At 39.5% G+C, this 19,196-nt stretch overlaps 1 protein-coding gene across 3 annotated transcripts in view; it reads right to left on the bottom strand.

The window, feature by feature from the left end:
- Positions 1-3,359: 3,359 nt before the first annotated feature.
- LOC133639313 (fibroblast growth factor 20-like) overlaps positions 3,360-19,196 on the bottom strand; it is a 31,741-nt gene continuing 15,904 nt past the window's right edge. The window contains exons 2-5 of one of the 3 annotated variants that reach the window (XR_009823768.1): positions 13,775-14,077; positions 4,489-4,592; positions 3,675-4,408; positions 3,578-3,597 (exon numbers count right to left, since the gene is read on the bottom strand). Coding sequence is in view for 2 of the 3 variants with exons in the window: in XM_062032547.1 (XP_061888531.1) it covers positions 4,163-4,408; positions 4,489-4,592; positions 13,775-14,084 (660 nt within the window). In the remaining variant the exon portion in view is untranslated. Of the gene's footprint in view, positions 4,409-4,488; positions 4,593-13,774; positions 14,085-19,196 lie in introns of those variants that run through there. The other 2 variants (XM_062032546.1, XM_062032547.1) reach the window with 2 other exon arrangements.

Raw genomic sequence — 19,196 nt, 5'->3', positions numbered from 1 at the left:
CTGGCGGTTGTTGGCAAGATTTGAGCAAATAAATGACGTGCATTCAAGTAAAACATAAATATGCAGAAGTAAACGGTGCACTATATGTAAAGTTGTTTATGGATGCCTTTATTACATTATCTATAATATACTGTACATCTCTACCTAGTTTGCTATATTATTGCAGAGACTTTCAAAATGTGCACTTAAAGGCCTACTGAAATTAATTGTTTTTATTTAAACGGGAATAGCAGATCCATTCTATGTGTCATACTTGATCATTTCGCGATATTGCCATATTTTTGCTGAAAGGATTTAGTAGAGAAAATCGACGATAAAGTTCGCAACTTTTGCTCGCTGATAAAAAAAAACCTTGCCCCTACCGGAAGTAGCGTGACGTCACAAGCGGTAGTGCTGCTCACAATTCCCCGTTGTTTACAATAAAGCGAGAGATATTAGGAGCGTGAAAGTGACGATTACCCCATTAATTTGAGCGAGGATGAACGATTTGTGGATGAGGCACGTTAGTGAAGAACTAGAGGCAGTGCAGGGTGTATCTTTTTTCGCTCTGACCGTAACTTAGGTACAAGCTGGCTCATTGGATTCCACACTCTCTCCTTTTTCTATTGTGGATCACGGATTTGTATTTTAAACCACCTCGGATACTATATCCTCTTGAAAATGAGAGTCGAGCACGCGAAATGGACATTCAGAGTGACTTTTATCTCCACGACCATACATCTGTGACACACTTAGCTACTGAGCTAACGTGATAGCATCGTTCTCAAATGCAGATAGAAACAAAAGAAATAAACCCCTGACTGGAAGGATAGACAGAAGATCAACAATACTATTAAACCATGTACATGTAACTACACGGTTACATCAACAGCCGTGCTCACCTGCGTTCCAGCGATCGGCGGCGCGACGAAGGACTTCACCCATCATCGACGAAGCTCTTAGCATGAGCTAACGTGATAGCATCTGTCTCAAATGCAGATAGAAACAAAATAAATAAATCCCTGACTGGAAGGATAGACAGAAGATCAACAATACTACTATCAGGAGACACCAAACCAAACACTGGACATGTAAATATACGGTTAATGTGTATTCGACGCCTGTCGAAGCCTAGCAATGCTGTTGCTAACGACGCTAACTTAACAACGGGACCTCGTCAGAGCTATGATAAAAATATTAGCGCTCCACCTACGCCAGCCAGCCCTCCTCAGCTCATCAACACCCGTGCTCACCTGCGTTCCAGCGTTTGACGATGCGGTCGGCGGCCCGGAGACGTAGGAAGTCAAGGTGAGTTCGCCGCTAGCGCGTCTGCTATCCAAGTCAAAGTCCTCCTTGTTGTGTTGCTACAGCCAGCCGCATACACCGATCCCACCTACAACGTTCTTCTTTGCAGCCTCCATTGTTCATTAAACAAATTGCAAAAGATTCACCAACACAGATGTCCAGAATACTGTGGAATTTTGTCGAAGAAAACAGAGCTCTGTGTATTGTGTCCAATATGGTCCAAACACTTCCGTGGATCTCTCGACGTCACGCGCATACGTCATCCTCCAAAGGCGTTTTGAAGTGGAAGTTCCCCGGGAAATTTAAAATTGCACTTTAAAAGTTAACCCGGCCGTATTGGCATGTGTTGCAATGTTAAGATTTCATCATTGATATATAAACTATCAGACTGCGTGGTCGGTAGTAGTGGCTTTCAGTAGGCCTTTAATTCTTGCTATACTTACCGTCACCAGGTTTTGAGCAAATCAATGACTTGCATTCAAGTAAAACACAAATATGCAGAAGTAAATGGTGCACTATATATGTAAAGTTGTTTATGGATGTTTTTATTACATTATCTATAATATACTGTACATCTCTACCTAGTTTGCTATACTATTGCAGAAACTTTCAAAATGTGCACTTAATTCTTAATATACTTACTGTCACCAAGTTTTGAGCAAATCAATGACCTGCAGTTTAGTAAAACATAAAAAAAACCTTCCTGTATGACATTCTGACAATACCAAATTGCATTTGTGTTTAAATATTGCGGTTTGTTTTTAAAGTAAATTAAATTATGCAAGAGAGTAATAATCTGGGATTAATGAAGATTAATCCAAATTTTGATTTTAAAAAATGAAGCCATTTGACAGCACTGATATGAATACATCTAGACCAGTGGTTCTTAACCTTGTTGGAGGTACCGAACCCCACCAGTTTCATATGCGCATTCACCTTACCCTTCTTTAGTGAAAAAAGTTTTATTTTTTTCAAATTCAAGAAAAAGTTATATGTTTTTTTACTGGTGCACAAAATGAACCGTGCATGAACATCACCTTGTTCAAAGAACAAAACCAACACAGTGCATGAACTCACAACAAGTTACACACCTTACACACATTACCATGAATTGATTAACGTGGACCCCGACTTAAACAAGTTGAAAAAAACTTATTCGGGTGTTACCATTTAGTGGTCAATTGTACAGAATATGTACTGTACTGTGAAAACTGCACTGTTTCATCTAATGTATTCTCTTCCGTTACAATCTGCCAGTAAAAGTTTCAATCCATCAATCAAACAACCTGCAAATCAGATGGAAAATTAGAGGGAACATTGTTTGGGGGTATCCATAATACGCTGATAGGGAGAAGTTTTTATTTACACGATAAGTCAGATGTGTCTTTACCTCCGTGGCGAAGGCTCCGCCGAACCCCTGAGGCCGACTCACCGAACCCCCAGGGTTCGATCGAACCCAGGTTAAGAACCACTGATCTAGACCCACACTGTACAATTGTACTAGGATTTTTTTCACGGTAAAGTACCATAATCAAAATATACTGTAACTTTGCAACAAATTATCCTCCACAGCTTGTTGCAGGACCCTTATATTTCACAGCATTTAACGTCACAGTATATTACTGTAAGTGTTACTGTAAAAGTAATGCAGTTATTAAAAAGTAATTTACGGTGAATTTACAATAGACATTTTTACGGTTTATTATAACTGTCCAATGAAAAGCAAGTATTCTCTAAGTTGTATTTTCTTTTTCATATACTAAAATAGGAAGTAATTTATGTGTATATCCATAATAAAACACTATATTTTGTAGCTCCATTTTTTGTGAGACAAATAATGATTGGTGTTCCGTCCATCCACCGCTTGTCCTTTTTGGGGTGGTCGGGGGGCTGGAGCCTATCCTAGCCGCACTCGGGCGGATGGCGGGGTCCCATTTCACACCAAAAAAAACTGACACAATTTAGAGATGCATACATTTCTTTAGACAAATAGAATAGCAAATTACGCACACAAATTAAAACAACGGGAAAACCTGTCATGTTTTTTCGGTTTATTTTGTGTCATACCTGTAAAAATATATTCTCAAAATAAATAAATATATGAAATAAATATACTGTGCGTCCCATGAATGAGAGCATCATAAATAAGATTAAAATCTGTCAACAGGTCTGTGCAGTCCTTGTCAATCCTGTGCTCATCATTTAACTGCCACCAGTGAAAAAACAACACCCTTCCTTCACTGGGTCCTACAGATGAGAGTTCAGTAGACGGAACACACCCACCACAGAAAAAGTCCTCTTTTTCTCTTATTCCTTAATAAAAAAAAATTAGCATCAGCATTCAGCGCCGTACAGAGCAAACATGGCTGCTTTTCAGTGCATAAAACTACCTTTTTTTCTCCTGTAAACCAGCAATACTGTATAGCACATGATGCATTTTTCAGAACTGGTTTGACTTAGCAGCCTTTTAGCGTTTAGCATCACCGAAAAGAGCCTACAACGAAAAACAGAAAAGGCAAAGCAGCTGCTTGTTAATCATTTTGTCTTTGTTCACTTAAACATGCAGATTTGGACAAGCAGGTAGTTGGAGACTCAAGGGAAATCCGCCTTGGCTGCTGGCGCCACTGCATATGCCAATAAAGGGATAATGGGGGGGGGGGGTCTGTTTCTGTTGCATCATCCGCAGAAGATCCCTGGTGCTTTTCCGTCAAACTCCCTTGTAAAACTGGTTCAACGAGGGTCGTTTATCCTACCAGCAATTTGGGATTTGGATCTGGTGCATTTCTTGTGATCACTTTTGGATCATCCATTGCCCGCTAAAAAAAGGGGCAGTTTTTGATGCGTGTGAATCGCTCGTTTTAGTTCAGTCGGTTAAGCTTCAGCTCTGGCCCAGTATATCCCTGTATAGTTCTGGTACTCGGTCTGGATCTACAGGCCTCGGCAGGAAGTGCGTGAATCTCTGATGCCGCCGCGATCTGGTGCCGTCCCGCCGTGTGCCGTCTTTATTAAGTGCGACAAAGTAAAACGCTCCTTTTTCTCCGTGCCTGTAAATGTTGGATGAGTACGTGTTGTACCAGTTCTCTTCAAATTGCTCTCGGAAAACGCTTTCTGCCGACAGCTTCTCCTGCAAGGAGGAAAGACAAGTCGGTTTAACGATCGTGGATGTGGATGGGACTAATGTCATTGGGGGAGTCATCAACTCACCGAGCCATACAGTTCCCCCTTGCTGTTCATGGCGAGGTAAAGGCCACTGTCCACACCTCTGATGCTGACCAGTCCCACCGCCAGACTGATGAACTCCAAAATACCTGGGTACACATGAACACACTTTAAGTCAGAATCAGATTTAGAGGATACATGGCCATTTTTGCACTGGAGACCAGCTGCTGGCTCTCTGCCAGACGGGAGTCCACGTGGCGAGAAGACCAGAGGAGATGTGGATCATTAAATCTGAACATTAAAGTTTGTCTAAGTCTCAGTCTGAGATGTGGAGGAAGGGACGGGGCCTCGGCTGAATGAGCATGTATCGGACACTTTGGACTCCCTGGATGGATTCTAGCTCAGCCTATACTTGCCCACCTTGAGACCTCCAAATTCGGGAGGGGGCGGGATTGAGGTGGGGTGGGGGAAAGGCGGTAGCGGGGGGTGTATATATTTTCAAGTATTTCTTTTATATACTGTATATATATATATACCAGGGGTGTCCAAACTTTTTCCACTGAGGGCCGCACAAGGAAAAATTAAAGCATGTGGGGGCCATTTTGATATTTTTCATTTTCAAACCATAACAAAATATATGCATTTTTTTATTTATTTTACCTTGAGGGGTCCCGGGGACCATAAAGGGTCTCAGTCATTAAAATGTTAAAAATAAGTCAGATTATTATTATTTTTTTTATTATTTAACGCTTACAGTAAATCTCTATATCAACTTCAAGTTGATATAAAGTAATACAAATTAAAAAAAATGTTTTATGGCTTTTCTGTCAAAAACAACTTTTATAGTAAAACTGAAATATGCAGTATTTAGTAATTAGAGCCCTAAAAGATCAATTATGCAGGACACCATTGATTTTAATTATTTCATATTTTTGAGTAATCACAGTGAAAAGATAAATAAAAAATCACTAAATATATTTGGGATCCAAAAGGTTCCCCACTCATAAAGTGATACATTTTTATTAGGTTTTTCTTTTACTTTCAACACTTAAGTTACGTGATCAACTTCAGATATATCTGTCGATTTTATGCTGGAACTATTATTTTGTTTGTTTTATGTGCTTTTGTCAAAGAAAACTTTGATGTTTTTATATGGCTACTACACAATATATGCAATATTTACCACATAAAACATTTTAAAGTGAAATATTTGAAGTAATTGGAGCCCTGAAAATAATTCATTATAACATGGATTTTTTGTTATTATTTTTTTTTTGGAGCAATGGCAAAAAAAAGAAAAATGAAGAAAGACAAAAGAAAGAAAAAAAACAGCCTGCATGGCAGCTTTTGTGTCAACATTGCAACTTTTTCTCGTTAGATTTCACCTCATTCCACTTTTTTTAATGTTCTTTTTTATTTTTACAATAGTATTTCCAGAATACGTGGCTGGCCGGTAAACAATTAGCTGCGGGCCGCAAATGGCCACACTTTGGACACCCCTGATATATACAGTATTTACACTACCGTTCAAAAGTTTGGGGTCACATTGAAATGTCCTTATTTTTTAAGGAAAAGCACTGTACTTTTCAATGAAGATAACTTTAAACTAGTTTTAACTTTAAAGAAATACACTCTATACATTGCTAATGTGGTAAATGACTATTGTAGCTGCAAAAGTCTGGTTTTTGGTGCAATATCTACATAGGTGTATAGAGGCCCATTTCGAGAAACTATCACTCCAGTGTTCTAATGGTACAATGTGTTTGCTCATTGGCTCAGAAGGCTAATTGATGATTAGAAAACCCTTGTGCAATCATGTTCACACATCTGAAAACAGTTTAGCTCGTTACAGAAGCTACAAAACTGACCTTCCTTTGAGCAGATTGAGTTTCTGGAGCATCACATTTGTGGGGTCAATTAAACGCTCAAAATGGCCAGAAAAAGAGAACTTTCATCTGAAACTCGACAGTCTATTCTTGTTCTTAGAAATGAAGGCTATTCCACAAAATTGTTTGGGTGACCCCAAACTTTTGAACGGTAGTGTATATATATAAATAATCCATTCATGAATGAGTATATCCGTTCGGCCACCGTGTTCAATGGAAAAGTCTGATCTAGAAAATGTGCAGGCAGCATACCCCTTCCCCTTCGAGCTGTCCTGGATGAACTGAAATGATTTTTTCCAATCATCTTGGAACTTGCAAGCGTACTTCTTCTTACTCGTCGTCGCCATGTCTCTTCTTCGTTCTTCTGCTTCGCCTCTGTTATGTTTTTGGACATTACTACTTGCCGTAGTTTTGAAGCAATGCATGATGGGAATCCGGATGTTGTGTGTCAGTGTATTAACGTGCCGGCTGGAATAAACACACGCTGAAAAATAGCTCCGTGCCTGCCTACTTTATGGGTTATAGATAAACCTATGGATAACGGAGACATATATAATAGTCTCCTTTTCAGGTGAGAGAGGACGCTAAAGGCAGTGCCTTTAAGTCATGCCCCCAATATTGTTGTCCGGATGGAAATCGGGAGAAATTCGGGAGAATGGTTGCGCCGGGAGATTTTCGGGAGGGGCACTGAAATTTGGGAGTCTCCCAGGAAAATCGGGAGGGTTGGAAAGTATGGCTCAGCCCCGCGGACTGCACAATGGCCGAGATCTATAGTGGGCAGCCTGGGACAGAGTCGGCTCTCTTGGTTGCTTTGTTAGGTCTGTTACTGTCTCTGGTCTCCCACCCCAGCACATGATGGTGTGGCGCACTACAGAGGCCACCTTGTTGCATGTTGGGGCTGGATTGATGTTTTTGTTTTGTTGTCAGGCTATGGTGCAATTGTATGTGGCTGTGCCAGCAATCGGAGTGTTGCTGGTTACTGGGGTTCAATTCCCACCTTCTACCTTCCTAGTCATGTCCGTTGTGTCCTTGGGCAAGACACTTCACCCTTTGCCTCTGATGGCTGCTGGTTAGCGCCTTGCATGGCAGCTCCCGCCATCAGTGTGTGAATGTGTGTGTGAATGGGTAAATGTGGAAATACTGTCAAAGCGCTTTGAGTACCTTGAAGGTAGAAAAGCGCTATACAAGTATAACCCATTTATCATTATGTGCGCAATATGTACTACTTATGGCTAATTATTAGGTTATTCGTTGTGTTTTACCTTTGTAGCTGTATATAGAAATGGTGCCACTGAAGACTTAAACTTAGACTTCCTTTTATTGTCATTCAAAATTCAGAAATGTTGTTGCATTAGCTCATTGTAGTGCAGGATAAAAGAGCAATAAGGTGCAGATATAAATACATTGATTACTGTACAGATAAATATATTGCACTTTTGCATATACATCCACGTTTATGGATGTATGTTATATTGTCTTTATATTCCAGCGAGTTAATTCATTTTGGGAGGGGGGGGAATTGAGGGGATTATTGATGTGAAGCTCTTTTAATGTCTTTTATGTCCTTTGTGTTCTTTAATTTCCATCTTGTTGTCATGTGTTTTTTTTTCTTTATTTTTGTGGACTTTTTGTATCTGCACTGCAACCATATAATTTCTCCATTGTGGGATGAATAAAGTCTATCCTATCCTATCCTTCATAGCACCCAGCAGGACTCTAACCCTCTGTAAGGTGACGTTAGAGATCTGGAATGGTCTCGGCAATGAAGTCACTTTTGGATCTCAGAGAAAATTAATCAAATGCCAGAAGAGTTACTGCCTCAGAGCACCTAAATAAATTTTCACGCGGCTACTTTGATGTGTATGATAAGGCTTTTGATCATTTTAAGAACCCTTGTATATCATGAAAGGTTTTCAATGTGCAAACAAAATATAGTGCAGGGGGAAAAAAGTATTTTGCACCCTTGACTTTTTATAGCTTGGAGACGTCCCTATACCTTTTTGGCATTAGTACTAGTGTAGTTTGAATGATTAGGTCTCCTGCTATACCCCTATTACTGACCGTATGTCGCAACAGCTGTCATCACAGTGATAACTTGCTACACATAGGCCTATTATTAGTACTTGCATATGCAGGGGGTGCATCAGATGTTATACTTTTAGATTATGCATTGACCTTAACTCTTTGCACAATCTAATACAGGGCTATTTAACTGGAGGCCCGGGGTCCAAATCCGGTCTGGGAACAGCACCATATACAGACTCCCGGACGTTTTTGTAGAGTTATGTTATGTAGAGGAACTTGGACCACTGTAAACACGGTGGCATATCATTGCATCGACATTTTAGCCTTGCTAGCAAACAGAAAACACTGGGTAAAAATGTGTGATTTACATAACTGGGGCATTCCTCAAGGCACCTCTATAAGTCTTCATCTTTTTGGCAGTTACTAATCTTTTTTTCTAATGTGATTTATGTAATTAAGGTGTTGCTTTTCAACTTCTTTAGTTATAGTATAGTTCCTCAAGGTTCCATTTTAGGTCCTCACTTTTTCATCATCCGGGCTATTCAACTGGTGGCCCGCGAGTTCAATTCCAAAAAACTTGTGAGAGACTCACATTTTTTGCAGAAGGTCTTTATAAACAACTCTGACGAAATAGACCAAAAAAGGACGCTGGTTCTCGGGAAGCCCTCAGTTATGCTGCTCCCTGGTCATGGAATGACATCCAGAAAGATCTGAGGCTACCAGAATTGATCACTTTGGGGGAGTTTAAGTCTGTTTTAAAAGATCGAGAAACCAGTTCTCTTGGGCAATGTACTTGCTTTTAAATGGAATTATTACTTAATCGTTTGAAATTATTTTTGACCTGTGGTATGACTGCTGTTGTTCTGTTGTATTGTCTTGCTGTAATTATTATTGTAACTTTGTTTGTGCCGCCCTCTTTGTCAGGTCGCTCTTGAAAAAGAGATTTTAAAGGCCTACTGAAATGAATTTTTTAAATTTAAACGGGGATAGCGAATCCATTCTATGTGTCATACTTGATCATTTCGCGATATTGCCATATTTTTGCTGAAAGGATTTAGTAGAGAACAACAACGATAAAGATCGCAACTTTTGGTATCTGATAAAAAAAAGCCTTGCCCCTACCGGAAGTAGCGTGACGTAGTCAGTTGATAGCCTCCTCATATTTTCCTATTGTTTTCAATGCAGCTAGAGCTATTCGGACCGAGAAAGCGACAATTACCCCATTAATTTGAGCGAGGATGAAAGATTCGTGGATGAGGAACGTTAGAGTTAAGGACTAGAATGCAGTGCAAGACATATCTTTTTTCGCTTTGACCGTAACTTAGGTACAAGCTGGCTCATTGGATTCCACACTCTCTCTTTTTTCTATTGTGGATCACGGATTTGTATTTTAAACCACCTCGGATACTATATTCTCTTGAAAATGAGAGTCAAGAACGCGAAATGGACATTCACAGTGACTTTAATCTCCACGACAATACATCGACGAAACACTTTAGCTACGGAGCTAACGTGATAGCATCGTGCTTAACTGCATATAGAAACAAAATAAATAAATCCCTGACTGGAAGGATAGACAGAAGATCAACAATACTATTAAACCAGGGACATGTAAATACACGGTTAATGCTTTTCAGCTTGGCGAAGCTTAAAAATGCTGTTGCTAACGACGCCATTGAAGCTAACTTAGTATAACGGGACCTCACAGAGCTATGATAAAAACATTAGCGCTCCACCTACGCCAGCCAGCCCTCATCTGCTAATCAACACCCGTGCTCACCTGTGTTCCAGCAATTGACGGAAGGACGGAGGACTTCACCACGATCATCCGTGCGGTCGGTGGCTAGCGTCGGCTAGTGCAACTGCTATCCGAGTCAAAGTCTTCCTGGTTGTGTTGCTGTAGTCCGCCGCTAATAAACCGATCCCACCTACAACTTTCTTCTTTGCAGTCTCCATTGTTCATTAAACAAATTGCAAAAGATTCACCAACACAGATGTCCAGAATACTGTGGAATTATGAGATGAAAACAGAGCTATTTTGTATTGTATTCAATGGGGTACCGATACTTCTGTTTCACTGGTTACGTCTCGCGCATACGTCATCATCCAAAGACGTTTTCAACCGGAAGTTTAGCGAGAAATTTTAAATTGCACTTTATAAATTAACCCGACCGAATTGGCATGTGTTGCAAAGTTAAGATTTCATCATTGATATATAAACTATCAGACTGCGTGGTCGGTAGTAGTGGGTTTCAGTAGGCCTTTAATCTCAATGAGTCTTCACCTGGTTAAATAAAGGAAATTGATTGAAATTGATTGGAATGTACAAAATAAGACAAACGGTGAAGGGAGAAGTCCGGCCCCCCTGGTACTTAGTTTTCTGGAAATGTGGCCCCAAAACTAATTTAGTGCTGAACATCCAGTGCTGTCACATTACAATGTTTTGCATTTGCAATGGCGTACAACTGCACCACATTATAATGAGAGTTGTTTCAAAAAAAGAGTTTGCAGTATGTTGCAAAGTAGCTATAGTAAATTCTTCCCTGGGTTTAATTTTATTGTTGGGTCTTATTGTGTGAATGCTCCAAAGCACTCACACATATGGTTTTCTACACCAAAATTAATCTATTTATTATTCAACTTCTTCTTCTTCTCCAGATTTTGGCGCGCTCTACCTTCCACATTTTTCACCCGATTCGAAACCATTCCAACTTCAAACTGTTCAGCCTATTCGGGAATCGCGGGCTTTCCCATGACAAATTCCAAAATTTCCCAGATTTCCCAGAATTCCAGGATTTCCGGGACATTTTTCCCCTTCAAAATGAATTGGCCATTTTTCAAACTTCCACCATTTCCACATTTTTGAACCGATTCAAACCATTCCACGTTCAACACATTTCACCATCCTGGAAATTCAAACTACTCTTTTTCCAAGTTCAAAATAATTCCAAGATTTTCCAGAATTCCTGGTTTTCCAAAGCCCTATTTCCACCCTTTTTTCTGGCGACTACTCCTTCCACATTTCTCAACACATTTCAGCCGTTCCACCATCAAAACATTCCTCTTAATTAGGACAAAAAATGAAGTGTTTTTTTTACTGGAAAAATTTCCGGTTTTCCCGAATTTCCAGGAATTCCGTAATACCATTTCTCAATTCAACATGTTACTACTTCAACATTTCTTGACCGATTTTAAAAATTCCAACACCAACCATTCAAAACATTCAAGTTTTTTACCATTTTCAAAAGTTTCCGCTTTTCCCGAAATTCCCAAATGTTTGGGAAATTTCAATTGGACATTCTTCAAAGTTCCACAACTCCCACATTTTTCATCTGATTCAAAGTGTTCCAATTCAAAAAATATTCAGCCTGTTTGGGAATTGTGTGTTCTACTTCAACAATTCTAAAAAAAATTCCAGGATTTCAGTTCAACTTCAGCATTGGAGCATTCGCACGCAATTCTTTCAGGAATTGCCTCATCTAGTTAGTTCAGGGGTGTCAAACATATGGTCCGCGGGCGGGGTTAGGCCCGCAAACAGGTTCTGTCCGGCCCGCAAGATGAGTTTGCTAAGTATAAAAATGAGCTGAAATCCTTGAATGAAAAAAACTGCTGTTCTAAATGTGTCCACCGGATGTCGCTATAGCAATTTTCCGTATCTCTCGAGATCAGGGGTAGAGAACCTATGGCTTTCGAGCCAGATGTGGCTCTTTTGATGAGTGCATCTGGCTCTCAGATTAATCTTAGCTGACATTGCTTAACATGATAAGTAATGAATAATTCCGCTGGTAATCACAGTGTTAAAAATAACGTTCAAAATATAAAACATTCTCATGGATTTTAATCCATCCATCCATTTTCTACCGCGCCTGCTCAAGAAGTCGCATTAAGGGTAAGAAGTATTTTATTTATTATTGGTTAGCTTCAGAATAACAATGTTATTAAAAAGAATAAGAGACGTATTACACTCTAAAAATGCTGGTCTTACTTAAAAATGCACGCATTTAATTGTATTCAGTGTTAAAAAATATAATATGGCTCTCACGAAAATAAGTTTTAAAATATTTGGCTTTCATGGCTCTCTCAGCCAAAAAGGTTCCCGACCCCTGTTCTAGATGATGCTATATGTGTACAAAATAAACCACATGAGTTGAGGAAAATTAGTAAACTACATAAATACCATCCTGTAATCTGATTTTGGGGCAGAATCAGAATAGTTTTTATTGCCATTGTTTGAGAACGGGTTCACAAACTAGGATTTTTTTCTTGGTGCAATCGTGCAACATAAAACATATATAACACAGAATTTAGTATAGAGAACATATTCACCATTAATTAGTTGCTTAATGACATGCAAATTAGTAATATCTTGGCTCTTAATTAGTTATTATTAGGGAACTTATTAATGCCTTATTCTGATTCTCCCTTTAATACCACTTAATTAATATGGTCTGTTCTTACACAACAAAACACAAAACTACAATAACCCTAACCCTAACCCTGACCCTCAAGTCTTTGTTACTTAGAATATGTTCCCCTAGTGTCCAAATTACTCTAAATTAAGTCTTTGTTACTTAGAATATGTTCCCCTAGTGTCCAAATTACTCTAAATTAAGTCTTTGTTACTTAGAATATGTTCTCCGTACTAAAATCTTTTTTTATCTCGATAGATTAAGAATTAACACCATTTCGAGCATTTTAAAATCTGCCGGACTTGAACCCACCTATTTGACCGATGAACATTTTCACATCATTTATTCAGAACGTATATATATCACGACAAATGAAGATAGAACCGCAACATCCATCCATCCATCCATTTTCTACCGCTTGTCCCTTTCGGGGTCGCGGGGGGTGCTGGAGCCTTTCTCAGCTGCATTCGGGTGGAAGGCGGGGTACACCCTGGACAAGTCACCATCTCATCACAGGGCCAACACAGATAGACAGACAACATTCACACTCACATTCACACACTAGGGCCATTTTTTTGTGTTGCCAATCAACCTATCCCCAGGTGTGTGTCTTTGGAGGTGGGAGGAAGCCGGAGTACCCGGAGGGAACCCATGCAGTCACGGGGAGAACATGCAAACTCCACACAGCCCGGGATTGAACTCAGGACCTTTGTATTGTGAGGCAGATGCACTAACCCCTGGTCCACCGTGATGCCCATGTAAGTGTAAAACAACAACAACATTATTATTTGTATATTTTCAGAACGTGCTTGTTCTATTTTTAAACAAAGAAAACAATCTGAAGTTGTCTTTATTTTTAGGTTACCATGCCATGATTTTACCAGTTTGGCCCACCCGGGAGTAGATTTTTCCCCATGTGGCCCCCAAACTAAAATGAGTTAGATGAATGCATTTCAACTTCTGATCCATCAGACTTCTATTGTGAGGAAATGACAATGCCTTTATGTTTACCGAATCTGCTGTGGTCCTTCCTGGTTCCCTGCACGGTGCCATCGGGGTGGATCTCCAGGTGGAAGCCGGTCCTGCAGTAGAGCTGCCGCCGCCGCAGGATCCCCTTCAGGTGGCTGAGGTCCGCCAAGCTCCGGGACAGGCGTTCGGATGACATCAGGTGCTGCCCCGCCGAGCCCCCCATCATCACCAGTCCGCTCGCCGAGTTGTAGTCCACCGCGCCGGCCGGGGGGAGAACGAAACGAGCGCCCCCCGTGGAGGCAAAGCTGTCCAGAAATCCGCTGAAGATCCCAACCTCAGCTGCAGCTGCCATCACAATGCAAACGTATTTTTTTGTTGTTGTTGTTGTTTTTTTTTGGTCAAAAGTAAAGTTCAATCAGCACCTCGCATCCTGCAGAAAGCTCCGCGCATCACCTCGGTGAGTCCTCTCCCCTCTCCCCGGGATACTCCTCTTTTGCTCCGCTGCACGCTAGAGGATGTTCCTCTCTCTCTCTATCTCTCTCTCTCCTCCTCCTTAATTCACTTTTATGCATGCAACGCTTCCTGCTCTCTCCCTGCAGCGGAATGGAGCGCATGTAGCAGCCTATATCTTTATAACGCACCCGAGTTGCCTTTTTATGCAAACGAGCCCTGATCCCCTCCTCTATGGCGCATTACTGCACTGCCCCTCAAAGGGAGCCACTCACTCACTCACTCACTCACTCACTCACTCACTCACTCACACCCCATGCGACTCCTCCATGCGCATTTGATGGAAAATGTGCTTTTGGAGCAACAACAACACCAACAAATATCATGTTTTAAAGCAATTGTGAAGAATAAACATCCTAAACCCTCCACCCCACCCCTATTTGGAAATGGCTGAGGTGCAGAGAGAGAGAGAGAGAGAGAGAGAGAGAGAGAGAGAGAGAGAGAGAGAAGGAAAGCCCCCGTTTGCGTAATGTTCGCACTCAGCTGCTGATTTATTGCCACCGCGTTTTATGTAAGCCAAAGGGCCCCGTATACATGCGCAATGGCGCACACGCACACACACACACCTGTGCAAAGACCTCACTTGACTGTCAATCCCCTCATTGATCTTTATCGGGGATCTTTGAACAGCAAAAAAAAAAAAAAAAAAAAAAAAAAAAAGCGGAGCTCCACACATCCTTAATTGTGGTTTGAGAAGGGGGCGAATCAAAGACGCAGAGGCTTCAAAGTTAAGAAGGTTCTTGTAAGGGGAAACAACCTGGAGTTTTTTTTTTTGGGGGGGGGGGGGGGGGGGGTTGTTGCGACTGCAGGCCAGGAAAATACCCCGACACGTGTCACTGGGACGACTTATGAGAGGAGTTGTTTTAAGTGCAATTTTTTTTTAATGCATTAAACTGTTTCTATGAATTGACACTATATTGCCACTTCTTGGACGCAGAGGTAACTACAGTATTTATCCAGAAGAGACAAACCTGTGCGACGTTGGCCCCCCACCTCCACCTTGTCTCCGTCTCCCCAAACTTAATTGACCGTTTGATCCGGTCGTTGGTGCTGCAAACATTTTACATTTATTTTGAAGTTATTCTGAAATACATTTTTCTGACTGGTGATGTCATTCAGTGCCACACCCCGTCCAAATCACCCCAAACGTGTTCCATTTGTTTGTGCGAGTTTTGTGCTGCAATTTTTAAATTTTCTTGTATAGTTTTTAAGTTATTAGTCTTTCAATATTTATAACAAGCCCCCCCTAAATCACCCCAAACATGTTCCATTCGTTTGTGCGATTTTTGTGCTGCTATTTTTGTAATTTTCTCTTATAGTTTTTAAGTTATTAACGTTTCAATATGTATAACAAACCCCCCCTCTCCAAATCACCCCAAACGTGTTCCATTCGTTTGTGAGATTTTTGTGCTGCATTTTTTTCCTTTTATGATAGTTTTTAAGTTATTAACGTTTCAATATTTAAAACCAGCCCACCCCTAAAGTACCCCAAACGTGTTTGATTCGTTTGTGCAATTTTTGTGCTGCAATTATTTTTTCTTTTTTATTATAGTTTTTAAGTTATTAACGTTTCAATATTTATAATCCCCCCGCCCCCAAATCACTACAAACGTGTTCCATTCGTTTGTGCGATTTTTGTGCTGCAATTTTTGTCTTTTTTATTATAGTTTTTAAGATAGTAACGTTTCAATATTTAAAACCAGCCCACCCCTAAAGTACCCCAAACGTGTTCGATTCGTTTGTGCAATTTTTGTGCTGCAATTCTTTTTTCTTTTTTATTATAGTTTTTATGTTATTAACGTTTCAATATTTATAATCCCCCCCCCCAAATACCCCCAAACGTGTTCCATTCGTTCGTGCGATTTTTGTGCTGCAATTTTTGTCTTTTTTATTATAGTTTTTAAGATAGTAACGTTTCAATATTTAAAACCAGCCCACCCCCAAATCACCCCAAATGTGTTCCATTTGTCTGTGCGATTTTTGTGCTGCAATTTTTTTATTTTCTATTAAAGTTTTTAAGTTATTAACGTTTCAATATTTATAACCAGCCCCCCCCTCCAAATCACCCCAAACGTGTTCCATTCATTTGTGCAATTTTTGTGCTGCATTTTTTTCCTTTCTTGATAGTTTTTAAGTTATTAACGTTTCAATATTTAAAACCAGCCCACCCCTAAAGTACCCCAAACGTGTTCGATTCGTTTGTGCAATTTTTGTGCATCAATTCTTTTTTTATTATAGTTTTTAAGTTATTAACGTTTCAATATTTATAATCCCCCGCCCCCAAATCACCCCAAACGTGTTCCATTCGTTTGTGCAATTTTTGTGCTGATATTTTTTTTATTTTCTATTATAGTTTTTAAATTATGAACATTTCAATATTTATAACCAGCCCCCCCCCAAAATCCCCAAACGTGTTCCATTTGTTTGTGCGATTTTTGTGCTGCAATTTTTTTCTTTCCTATCATAGTTTTTAAGTTAATAACGTTTCAATATTTATAACCAGCCCACCCTCCAAATCACCTCAAACATGTTCCATTCGTTTGTGCGATTTACGTGCTGCAATTTTTTTCTTTTCTGTGATAGTTTTTAAGTTATTAAGGTTTCAATATTTATAACCAGCCCACCCCCAAATCACCCCAAACATGTTCCATTCGTTTGTGCTATTTTTATGCAGCAATTTTTTTGTTTTTTATTATAGATTTTAAGTTTGTAACGTTTCAATATTTATAACCAACCCACCCCTAAATCAACCCAAACGTGTTCGATTCATTTGTGCGATTTTTGTGCTGCAATTTTTTTCTTTTCTATTATAGTTTTTAAGTTAATAACGTTTCAATATTTATAACCAGCCCCCCCTCCAAATCACCTCAAACATGTTCCATTCGTTTGTGCAATTTACGTGCTGCAATTTTTTTCTTTTCTGTGATAGTTTTTAAGTTATTAACGTTTCAATATTTATAACCAGCCCACCCCCAAATCACCTCAAACGTGTTCCATTCGTTTGTGCTATTTTTATGCAGCAATTTTTTTGTTTTTTATTATAGATTTTAAGTTTGTAACGTTTCAATATTTATAACCAACCCACCCCTAAATCAACCCAAACGTGTTCGATTCATTTGTGCGATTTTTGTGCTGCAATTTTTTTCTTTTCTATTATAGTTTTTAAGTTATTAACGTTTCAATATTTATAACCAACTACCCCCCCCCCACCCCCACCCCTCCAAATCCCCCCAAATGTGTTCCCTTCGTTTGTGCGATTTTTGTGCTGCAATTTTTTTCTTTTCTATGATAGTTTTTAAAATATTATGGTTAATTTACTCAGCCAACAAAGCAACTATGATAGAAAACACTCAAGCTGACAGAAATGTGCTAGCTCAATGCTAATTCATATTGGATTTGCCATAGACATGCTACAGATTACCAATACCAGTTTTACTTTGCGATTTCAACACCTCTATAATTTGTAATGAAAACTACAACTAAGATGCACGTTATAATCAAACAGCAAGTCTGGAATGAGTACAGTAAAGTTAAAGTAAAGTACCAATGATTGTCACACACACACTAGGTGTGGTGACATTTTTCCTCTGCATTTGACCCATCCCCTTGTTCAATTCCTGGGAGGTGAGGGGAGCAGTGGGGAGCAGTGGGCAGCAGTGGTGCCGCGCCCGGGAATCATTTTTGGTGATTTAACCCCCAATTCCAACCCTTGATGCTGAGTGCCAAGCAGGGAGGTAATGGGTCCCATTTTTATAGTCTTTGGTATGACTCGGCCAGGGTTTGAACTCACAACCTACCGATCTCAGGGCGGACACTCTAACCACTAGGCCACTGAGTAGTACTTACATTATAAACACTTTATAGGACACAACAAAAGACTAGATTTAGCTTAATGGCAAATACTACTCCTTGACTAGGCAACACATCATAGTCTATACTATTAATCATATTCTGTGCTGTACCGTCTCTAAAAAGTACCGGTCCCCTAACCCCCGGCCCTCCCCTGACATCCACTGTAATGATACCAAGTACAAGCACGTATCTAGTCAATAATACGATGACTACATCGATATCTTTTAGCATCACAACATCTTCTTTCGTTTTTTTAAAATGTATATTATGTTTCTAAACTCAGAAAATATGTCCCTGGACACATGAGGACTTTGAATTTGACCAATGTATGATCCTGTAACTACTTGGTATCGGATTGACACCCACATTTGTGGTATCATCCAAAACTAATGTAATGCATCCAAACAACTGAAGAATAAGTGATTATTACATTTTAACAGAAGTGTAAATAGAACATGTTAAAAGAGAAAGTAAGCCAATATTAACACTAAATTAACAAGTAGATTAATAATACATTTTCTATCACTTTTTTTTTTCCTGAGGGAACTTTCCTGAAGGAATCAATAAAGTACTATCTATTTATCTACTTGACCCTCATAATTTTGACAAAATAATAGAATGGAAAATGACACCATATGTTACTGCATACGTCAGCAGACAAATTAGGAGCCTTTGTTTGCTTACTTACTACTAAAAGACAAGTTGTCTTGTATGTTCACTATTTTATTTAAGGACAAACTTGCTATAAGAAACATATGTTTAATGTACCCTAAGATTTTTTGTTAAAATAAAGCCAATAATGTATTTTTTTGTGGTCCCCTTTATTTAGAAAAGTATCGAAAAGGACCGAAAAGTATCGAAATACAATTTGGTACCGGTACCTGTACCAAAATATTGGTATAGGGACAACAATAGTCTATACACTACTGCCATCTAAAGTCTTAGAGTTGCAACTGCATGGAAGTCTAATATATGATACTTGCAAATGTGACTCAGAAATGCAAGAAATCAACATATAGTAACTGGACAGCACAGTTATCATTATAAACAAACTGTTAAATTAAAAAAATCTACCGGTTAGTACTGGTATCAATTCCCAGTT

The sequence above is a fragment of the Entelurus aequoreus genome, linkage group LG22 (assembly GCF_033978785.1).
Source record: "Entelurus aequoreus isolate RoL-2023_Sb linkage group LG22, RoL_Eaeq_v1.1, whole genome shotgun sequence".
NCBI lineage: Eukaryota > Metazoa > Chordata > Actinopteri > Syngnathiformes > Syngnathidae > Entelurus > Entelurus aequoreus.
The sequence above is the reverse complement of the archived record's forward strand: the minus strand, read 5'-3'. Positions and strand labels throughout refer to the sequence as shown.